The 9,832-nt window shown below is 53.1% G+C and overlaps 3 protein-coding genes; 2 read left to right on the top strand and 1 right to left on the bottom strand.

Annotated features, from left to right (window-relative positions):
• Positions 1 to 268: 268 nt before the first annotated feature.
• On the top strand, positions 269 to 2,168 carry CHC_T00010289001 (Animal heme peroxidase homologue). XM_005709864.1 is given in 2 exon segments: positions 269 to 1,984; positions 1,985 to 2,168. The coding sequence occupies 1 exon segment, from the start codon at positions 269 to 271 to the stop codon at positions 1,982 to 1,984; it is 1,716 nt and encodes a 571-aa protein (XP_005709921.1). The 3' UTR covers positions 1,985 to 2,168.
• A 1,310-nt stretch (positions 2,169 to 3,478) lies between these two features.
• On the bottom strand, positions 3,479 to 4,357 carry CHC_T00008867001 (Putative DNA topoisomerase I). The gene has a single exon (XM_005709863.1). The coding sequence runs from the start codon at positions 4,355 to 4,357 to the stop codon at positions 3,479 to 3,481; it is 879 nt and encodes a 292-aa protein (XP_005709920.1).
• A 3,165-nt stretch (positions 4,358 to 7,522) lies between these two features.
• CHC_T00009008001 (Animal heme peroxidase homologue) lies at positions 7,523 to 9,272 on the top strand. XM_005709862.1 is given in 2 exon segments: positions 7,523 to 7,556; positions 7,557 to 9,272. 1 exon segment carries the CDS (start codon positions 7,557 to 7,559, stop codon positions 9,270 to 9,272), a length of 1,716 nt encoding a protein of 571 aa, XP_005709919.1. The 5' UTR covers positions 7,523 to 7,556.
• The last annotated feature ends 560 nt before the right edge of the window (positions 9,273 to 9,832 follow it).

Below are 9,832 nucleotides of genomic sequence, written 5' to 3'. Positions count from 1 at the left end.
GTCCATGTCCATGCCCATGCCCATGCCCATGCCCCCACCACGGCCGGGAGAGCCGCGCTTCGCTGTCCGGCCCGCTGGCAAAATTCCATCCCCGCCCCTTGCATCCGGGCTCCAATCTTCCATCTTCCCATCTCCCATCTCCCGCCTTCAACACACCATTCCCCGAACAACTTAAAAGCCGGCCCCGCTATCCCGTCCCATCCATCTCTTCACCTCCGCCACAACCCATCTCATCCACCCCACGCCCTCAGCAACCCTCTCGCCCATCATGAACAAAGCAATCGCTGCCTTCGTCCTCTTTTGCTTGCTCGGCTCCGCCGTCGCCCAGCCCACCAGTGGTAACGGCCCTACAGATGCCGCAGCCTTCGATTCCGTCGCCCCCGGCAGTCCCACCTTTGTGGATCGTCTGAGGACCCCGTGTGACCCCCGCTTCCGTACCTTCGACGGAAGCTGCACTAACGATGCCACCGACATGAACCGTCTCGAAGGCTCCGCAGGCCTGCCCCAGTTCACCTACTTCACGCAGAGCCCGCCCAACCTCCTCTTCTCGGACGACCTCCCGTCCCCCAGGCTCATTTCCAACGCCCTCACCACCCAGACCATGGACGTGCGCGAGCCGCGCGGCCTGAACGAGCTCATCACCTTCTTCGGCCAGTTCATCGACCACACCCTCACCTCCACCCCGACCAACAATGGCAACGAGGGTACCATCGCCGAGCCCGCCTTCATCGACATCCCCGAGGACGACCCCATCATGGCCAACATCTCCCGCTCGTCCCTCTTCTTCTTCCGCTCCGAGCGCGAAGAGGTCAGCGGCGCCAGGGATATCGAGCGCCCCATCAACATCCTCACCTCCGCCATGGACCTCGACTCCGTGTACGGCCCCAGTAAGGAGCGCGCCGACGCCCTCCGCACCTTCACCGACGGCCTGATGAAGACCAGCGCCAACGACCTCCTCCCGCTCAACACCCTGGGCCTGTCCAACGAGCCCACCCCCGCTTCCAACTTCTTCGTCGCCGGTGACGCCCGCCCCAACGAGCACCCTGTCCTCACCACCATCCACACCGTCTTCCTCCGCGAGCACAACGACATCGCTCGCGAGATCAAGGCCGCCTTCCCGGAAATGGATGACGACGAAATCTTCAACAACACCCGCCAGGTGAACATCGCCCAGTTTCAGAGGATCGTCTTCGACGAGTGGTACCCCGCCATCACCGGACGCACCCTCCCCGCCTATAGAGGCTTCAGCCGCTCAGCTGACCCCACCGCCAGTATCCTCTTCACCACCGCCTCCTTCCGCGTCGGCCATACTCTTGTCAACAACCAGGTCACCCTCCTCGGCCCCGGCCTGTCCCCCATGAGCCCGCTCGACCTCACCATGACCTTCTTCGCCGGCGTGCCCCCGATCACGGCCAACGGCATTGAACCGTTCATCCGCGGTATCCTCAACACCGGCGCCCAGAAGATCGACCTCATGGTCGTTGACGCCCTTCGCAACTTCCTCTTCAGCAACATCGAAGAAGTCATCGGCCTCGACCTCATCGCCCTCAACCTCCAGCGCAGCCGCGACCATGGTGTGATGCTCTACACTGACGTCCGCCGCCGATTCCGCAGCGGCCGTGGCCGCATTGCCCGAAGCTTCGCGGATATCACCAGTGACACCAACATTCAGAGCAGGCTCCAGAGCGTCTACGGTGACGTCGACAATGTCGAGGCCTGGATCGGCCTCATGGCCGAAGACCACGCCTCTGGCAGCTCCATGGGCCCCACGATGCTTGGCATCTGGGAGGAGGAGTTCGGCCGCATCAGGGATGGTGACCGCTTCTACTACGAGAACACGTTCCAATATGACCCGCGCATTCTCGCCAGCATCCCCAGGCTCCAAGCCGCTCTGGACGGAGAGGACACCATGAGGGCCCTCTTGGTCAGGAACACCAACATCTCGCCCTCTGACATGCCCGCCAGGATCTTCTTCACCAACTAATTGTGTTACGGATTCCAAGGTTTTACACAAACACACATACGATATTCACTTTTTGACATTTTATTCAATTGTTACCGACCTCACCCTCTCCCCCTTTTCTTGCTTTTTGGGACAAACTACATACTTTTTCAAGGTATGACAAGTCCTCTCCAATGAAATAAAAAACCAGGAAAACGTTCTAACATATCCCGATTCTTGCAAAAGCACGCTCTATCTCTCTTGGGCACGCTCTTCATTTATATACCATACCATTTACTGCATCCCTTCAACCCGAAAAGGGAAAATGCATTTGCTGTGCTGGTGTGTAGTCTGGGGGTTTTCCTCATTCCTTGCGCATGTGCAAACTATATACTGTAGGAGGGATACAATGCATACAGTATGGCTCTCGCAAGAGCGACGATAAAACAAGGACCTCTAGCTAGAATTAACCAAAGGTAGTCCGTGAAATGTTTTTTCATTTGGCTACAAAATTGCTGGACGTAAAGTAAACCCGAGATTGAAAAATTCCGCCACGGGTTTTGCGGACTGACCTCCAGCAGGGTGCCTACCCGCAATAAACGCAAGTCTGGTACAACGTTGTGGCGCCCGACGGATCACGTGCACCTGCGCTTTTACTCGCTGAAGCGAATACTGTAGCACGCCACAAGGATAAAATGGTTCTCAGTCGAAAGAGCGATGTGTTTCGTCTTCTTGACAGGCTGAGGGGGGCCGTTTGGAGAGGACCGCTTTTTAGAAACTTGCACTTGTCTATCTTTCGCAATTGCTTGGGCGGCATCTGTGGCAAATCCTGTCGCGCTTTCATCCTTTGATGGACTCCGCCAGATGAAGCGATAGGGGCGTCCATGACACATATCCCGTGCAGTCTGAGACTCGTTTGTGCTGATGAAAAGAACGAAAAACTCACTTTGCTTTCCTTCAAGACGGGTCGATCCGGCACGGCTGTGATCAGGCGGATGTGGAACTCGTGGAAAACTCACATGCCCCCAGTTTTCGGAATGATGTGAGTTCTGCCAAACGCGTTGTCTGAAAAGATTTCGTTTAGAAAATCCGAGCAAACACGCCGCCAAAACACGCGTTTTCGTGACTTTACGGACAACCTTAGAGTATTACAGTACATGACAAAGAAGAAATGACACTGTAATTGACGACTTGTCGTTTTATTTTGCGTGACGTGGACTTGTCGTTTTATTTTGCGGACGATGGCTAACAAAAACGCAAGTCAAAAAAAAAAGAAAAAGAAAGAAAGAAAGTGTCGCCAGTCTTCCGATATATCTGGAAAAAGAGGACTGCACTGCGTACCAGGGTACCGTAATCTGCAGGGCTAGAATGTGCACTCGCCCTGCACGTCGTCTCTTTCTATCACCTCTCTATCGGTGAACTCAGCTAAATGTATCGTATGCTACTGTACGCAGCGGGTATTATAGTCGCAGAAAATGCATCTGACTTTTCATCGTCTGCCTTGTTGCCTAGTCACCACGCTCCCTCCATGACATGTCACAGTCTCTGGACAGTAGTACCCAACAAATGTCGCAACGGCCTTACTTTCTGTCCGGTAATCTCGGCATATTCTTCATCGCCGTAAACTGAATCCATCCAAAAGGCCACCCATGCCTCTTTGGGCTCATGAATCACGCGTCCCCAGTTGTGTCCCTCAATGGGGCAATCAGGCACTGGAGATTCTTCACCAATGTTAATTGTTACATCCTCTGGAAAGACCCGGTCTTTCACCATCCCAATTTTCTCGTCTAGCCCAAGAAAAATGCGTGGATGAGGAATTTCAAATCCAGAAACAAATTCCTGCTCTCCGTTAACGATAGCAAAACGGCACCTTTTTCGCAAAGATACCGTATCTTCGGTATCTTCCTCGTATCGGATTCCGCAGTGTCGCACGTATTTAAAAATCTTTGAAAAGTCACACTTTTCAAAGTCTATGACAGTGTTGACATCGGGGGATTGATCCTTTCTCATGGCCCTTCGCAACCCGGCCATGATATTTTTCTCAAACATTTTGATATCTCTAATTTTCTTCTCATCTACCTTGGCGTACATGGAGGCTACCTCCTCCGCGCACGGGCCGAGTCGCACAGGCTTGCCGTCGTACTGCATCGGCACGCGATGCGGAAGGTAGCGTGGAGGAAAGACGACGCCATTGTGGAGCAAGGTCTTCCAAAGGAGTTTGTCGGAATCTACCGTGTTTCCAGATGGTGTTGCTTCTGTTGCAGCTTGCAATGCCGTCTTGAACTTCTTGTTTCCTTTGGTCAACACCTTAGTTCGAAGCTCCGCGTCGTCTTTCTTGCTACCCTCAGTCGATGCACGCTTTCTTTTGCTACCTCTGGAAGAATTATGAATCGAATCACTACTCACTGCCCGCATTGCGGATATTTGAGTGTTCACAGTCATATATTTAAACTGAGCGCACGGGTCGGGGTGGCTTTTGGAGTGAAAATGATACTTGGTTGCTCTCTCAAATAATGAAACGTTGGTCTCACTTCTGACTAAGACGACACTGCTTCGTAGCTATACTGGGTTCCCCATTGCTATGAATTTCAAGCAGGTTTCTTGCGTCAATTGCTTCGAAGAGTCCGAATACCTCTTCAGCTTTATATCGCGAAAAATATGTGAATCACATGCAGGGCGATGCAACGGTCGCATGCAGATTGTCACGAAGTCCGTGAAGGACTTTATGAGTACTACACTTGTAATATTTTTTGACTACTTCGTAAATTGTTAGTGCTGAAAATTAGATGTCGAGCGGGTGGTTTTCCCAGTGCAGCTTAACTCTTTCTCCGGTGGTATTCACAACTAGGAAAAGCCTTTTGACGCTCGAAAAGACTTGTAGGCCACCATAAAGGCCTCTCGTGCCTATCTGACCGCGGCCCGTCCTCATTTGAGGACATACAGTAGGTTCGACATCTGGCTACGTAGACTGTAGCGGCTGAAATTAAATGTAATGATTTGGCCGGACAATTTGCATGCATATAGCATTTCCACGTGTTCACGTACGGTACCTTCGAAGGTACATGATACTCTTTCTGTTGGTGGCTTGAATTCACTGTGATGCAGTACAGTACCATGGGTAAACTTTACTGTAGTAAAGCAGAGCTGCAGCATGGTAACTGGAGTACAGCACACTGGACCGTACTTACTCTCGTTCAAAGTACCTATATCAAGGAAAAGGTGCAGAAAACCCATGACAAGGATCATGGGATGTGTTGAAGCACCGTTGTGAGACCAAGAATTTGCAATTTTGTGTGCATGCCCGCAGTGTAGGCATGTACACTGTTAACAAGTTTAACAACACATCAGGGTGGACTGACTAGCACATTTCATTCAGCCCCACTACCCTTGAAGGGTACCCTTGGGTAGTATGCCTCCACTATGTAGCATGTACGGTAGTTACTTTGCCACTTTCGCTGCCGTAGCGTTACACGCATGCATCAACGAACTGCAAAGAAGTTGTGTTAGAATTCGGTCATTGCTGGTCTTGCTGTGCAAATTTAACATGAGATCCGTTTGTAGTACAAAACGGTACAAACTTTGTACCGTACCCTTGGAACCGCAGGTATCCTACAAGTACGTGCGTGCACAAGTCTTTCCTCTCCAAGACCTGGCACTGTAAGTAGAAGGACCCCCTCTTCCGCTTGCAGTACCACTCGAAGGGTACTTCCTGCGCATACTGTACCTGTACCGAATTTTCGGTGTTGTACTGCACCGGTGGCCAATAATTGTTATTTTTTTGCACTACTGTATTAACTTCCTGGTTTATGTCACTTGATTGGGGGTTTCCAAATCCATGGATAAACGTCACTAAATGGCCTTTCGCTTGTGTTGTTGTGCATCCTCCTGGAACGTTGACCCTGACGTCAGCACACAGTGACAGCAGTTCAGTATAACAAGACTGAAAGCAGGACAGGAATCAGGCCAGGAACAAGTCTGTCCATTGCAGCGCCACCGCGCCTTCACACCGACTGACGTAACGCGCTCTGGTATTGGGTGATATCGGCAACTCACAGCAGATTATAAACTTATAAGTGGTGAGAAGCACCTTATGCAGGTGAAGAGCACCAAACATGCCAGAAGAGAAACGTGATGGCCAGTAGAACATGGGAGAACTCTCTTTCTGCTCCAATCCTGCCAATGTAAACTTTAGGGAGAACAAAAAAGTCCACTGGGTATCATCAAAGCTGATGTATTAGTACCCAAACCTTGCAGAGGTGGGTTCACAGCAGATAAATTTTCTATCTCTCAGAGGGAGATGACACAGAGATAGCATAAAATCATTCCATAGGGAGCTATCGTCTCTGTCACTCATGTACAATGTGCGCACGTGCGGTCTAGGTATTCCAAGGCGTCAGACTGTTGTGAACATCACCGACAAGAATAAGGACTTCTCACCGCGGTCTATCCTGCCGCGACGAACAACTCCGGTTTTCCATAGCAATGGCACTATACCTCTTCTGAAAGGATCCCCATCTGAAGCCATTTCCCACACAGACACTGCAGCAGAGGCCTAATCATCTACTTCTCTTCTTCCTACCACCTCATCGCAAAAATCTAGCTTATTCGCGGGGTGGCCACCCTCTCTGCACCGCGAGTTCCCGCAGCTCCGAGGCCCACAGTACATTCGTCTCGACTCCCTCCGCGCGGTTCACCAGGAAAGAACCAGCGGGACGATCGCTTCGTCATTATTCTCGCAGATCGCCGGTTGGAACGACTACATGGCCCTTTCTTCGTTCGTGTTGATTCTCTCCACACCCTTCATCGGGGGAGAACAGGGTAGGACCATGGCAGCGACGATATCATTCTCGCCGACCGCCCGTTTGAACAACTACACAACCAGTGCCGCCTTCTCGCATTGACTCCCCTCACCCCTTCTATCAGGAGTACTGTATACCGACATTGAACATCACTTCGATGTGAACATTTCTCCGTAGCCGCTGGCAAGGGAGCGGCGCACATGCGCACGTGGAGCGAGTCGTCTGCGCTGGAGCCATGCTCTGGCGTTGGAAAACGGCCATTGGTGCGCGCGCGACGTGCTTTGCCGTCTCAGTTGTTAAACTTGTATGCCAGGAGCAGAAACGTAACGCTTCCCACCATTCCATTCAATGACGGAAGCTAGCATTACTAATCTCACGCACAGCTCCCGCTGCCTCGCTGCCCGCCGCAACACACACACACACACACAACACACACACACACACACACACACACACACACACACACACACACACACACACACACACACACACACACACACACACACACACACACATCCCACATCCCACATCAACCGCTTCGGCTGACGGGAGCACACGTCGACATTACCCCTGCTACACAAGCACGACAGGGGAGGGCGCCCGGGTTCGTTGTCCGCCCGCTGGCAAAATTTAACCGCGTTGCCGTGTGTTGCCATCATCCAGCTGCGTCTGCAGAAATGGCAAAGCTAACTTCCTCATGACCTCCCTTCCTCTCTGCGAACAACTTAAAAGCCGCCCCCGCCGCCCGTCCCTTTCGTCTCTCCACCTCCCCGCCAACTCAGTAGCTTCAGTCCGGCAGTCACATCTCCCTCACCATGAACAAAGCCATCGTCGCTTTTGCCCTTGTCTGCCTGCTGGGCTCCGTCGTGGCCCAGCCTACCAGTGGCAACGGCCCGACCGACAGCGAGGCCTTCGACGGCGTCGCCCCCGATAGCGAAATCTTCGAACGCCGCACCAAGACTCAGTGTGACCCCCGCTTCCGTACCTTCGACGGCACCTGCACCAACGATGCCACCGAGCTGAACCGTGCCGAGGGCTCCGCAGGCCTGCCCCAGTTCTCCTACTTTCTCCAGAGCCCGCCTGAGCTCCTCTTTTCGGACGAACTCCCGTCCCCCAGGTTCATCTCCAACGGCCTCACCATGCAGACCATGGACATCCGTGAGCCGCGCGGCCTGAATGAGCTCGTCACCTTCTTCGGCCAGCTCATTGACCACACCTGCGCCTCCACCCCGACCAACAACGGCGCCGAGGGCACCACCGCCGAGCCCGCGTTCATCGACATCCCCGCCGACGACCCCATCATGGCCAATATATCTGGCTCTCAGCTCATGTTCTTCCGCTCTGAGCGCGAGGAGCTCCGCACGCGCCCCAGCGTCGAGCGCGCCATCAACATCCTCACCTCCGCCATGGATCTGGACTCCGTCTACGGGCCCAGTAAGGCTCGCTCCGATGCTCTGCGCTCCTTCGTCGACGGCGAGCTCAAGACCAGCGCCAACGACCTCCTCCCGCTCAACACCCTGGGCCTGTCCAACGAGCCCACCCCCTCTTCCAACTTCTTTGTCGCCGGTGACGCCCGCTCCAACGAGCACCCCGTCCTCACCACTCTGCACACCGTCTTCCTCCGTGAGCACAATGACATCGCTCGCGAGATCAAGGCCACCTTCCCAGAAATGGAAGACGAGGAAATCTTCAACAACTCCCGCCAGGTGAACATCGCCCAGTTCCAGAGGATCGTCTTCGACGAGTGGTACCCCGCCATCACCGGACGCACTCTTCCCCCTTACAGAGGCTTCATCCGCACTACTGACCCCACTGCCAGTATCCTCTTCACCACCGCCTCCTTCCGCGTCGGCCATACACTTGTCAACAACGAGATCACTCGCCTCGGACCAGGCTTGACTCCTATGAGTCCGCTCGACCTCACCATGACTTTCTTCGCCGGCGTGGGCCCGATCATAGCTGAGGGCATTGAACCGATCCTCCGCGGTGTCCTGAACACCGGTGCCCAGAAGATCGATCTCATGGTTGTTGACGCCCTTCGCAACTTCCTCTTCAGCAACGTCGAAGAAGTCATCGGCCTCGACCTCATTGCCCTCAACCTCCAGCGCAGTCGCGACCATGGCGTCATGTTGTACACCGACATCCGCCGTCGCTTCCGTCGCGGAAGGGAAGCCATCGTCAGGAGCTTCTCGGACATCTCCAGTGACCCCAACGTCCAGAGCAGGCTCCAGAGCGTCTACGGTGACGTCGACAGTATCGAGGCCTGGATCGGCCTCATGGCCGAGGACCATGCCCCTGGCAGCTCCATGGGCGCCACGATGCTCGCCATCTGGGAGGAGGAGTTCGGCCGCTTCAGGGATGGCGACCGCTTCTTCTACGTGAACACCTTCCAATATGATCCCCGCGTTCTCGCTAGCATCCCCAGGCTCCAAGCTGCCCTGGATGGAGAGGACACCATGAAGGCTCTCTTGCTCAGGAACACCAACATATCGCCCTCTGACATGCCCGACAATCCCTTCTTCACCAACTAATTGCGACAGGGATTCTAACGCCCTTTACAGGCGCATTTTCGAAATTAATTTTTTGATATTTTAACCATCGACACACTTTTTTTTCTTGGGAAAGTGGAGGGGAGGGCAGCTATATTTTTCTACACATTGAAAGTCCTCTCCAATGAAATAATAAACAGGAAAACGTTCTAACAATTGCCGCTTCATGGGAAGTACGCTATGCCTCTCTAGAGCAAACAGCTTTCACTTTTATACCGCACCTTCAAATCTATCACTTGAAATCGGAAAACAAAGAACATCATCAGTGTGGTCTGCAGTATGATATTCCCCCTAATATTCCTCAGGGGGAATATCATACTGCAGACCACTGCAAATTACAAAAGAATGCGTATCTCACGGCAGTGGACGAAGAAGAAGTGCCGAAGTTGAGGAGTTTGTCGTTTCAATTTGTAGGGAATGGATGACAAAAAAACGCGTCAGCAATCTTGTGGTCAGTCTTTACATGTGCTCTGAAGAAGAGAGTCATTTTGAGGGCTGGTATAATGCACGCCTCTTTCTTCCATCTTGCTCACGGTGCGTTT

Source organism: Chondrus crispus, genomic scaffold (genome assembly GCF_000350225.1).
Source record: "Chondrus crispus Stackhouse genomic scaffold, scaffold_52, whole genome shotgun sequence".
Classification (NCBI taxonomy): domain Eukaryota; phylum Rhodophyta; class Florideophyceae; order Gigartinales; family Gigartinaceae; genus Chondrus; species Chondrus crispus.
Note: the sequence above shows the minus strand (reverse complement) of the source record. Positions and strands in the feature narration are given on the sequence as shown.

Excerpts from the sequence above, each read along its gene's own strand:
- CHC_T00010289001 (XM_005709864.1), top strand. The coding sequence starts at position 269 with ATGAACAAAGCAATCGCTGCCTTCGTCCTCTTTTGCTTGCTCGGCTCC.
- CHC_T00008867001 (XM_005709863.1), bottom strand. The coding sequence starts at position 4,357 with ATGCGGGCAGTGAGTAGTGATTCGATTCATAATTCTTCCAGAGGTAGC.
- CHC_T00009008001 (XM_005709862.1), top strand. The coding sequence starts at position 7,557 with ATGAACAAAGCCATCGTCGCTTTTGCCCTTGTCTGCCTGCTGGGCTCC.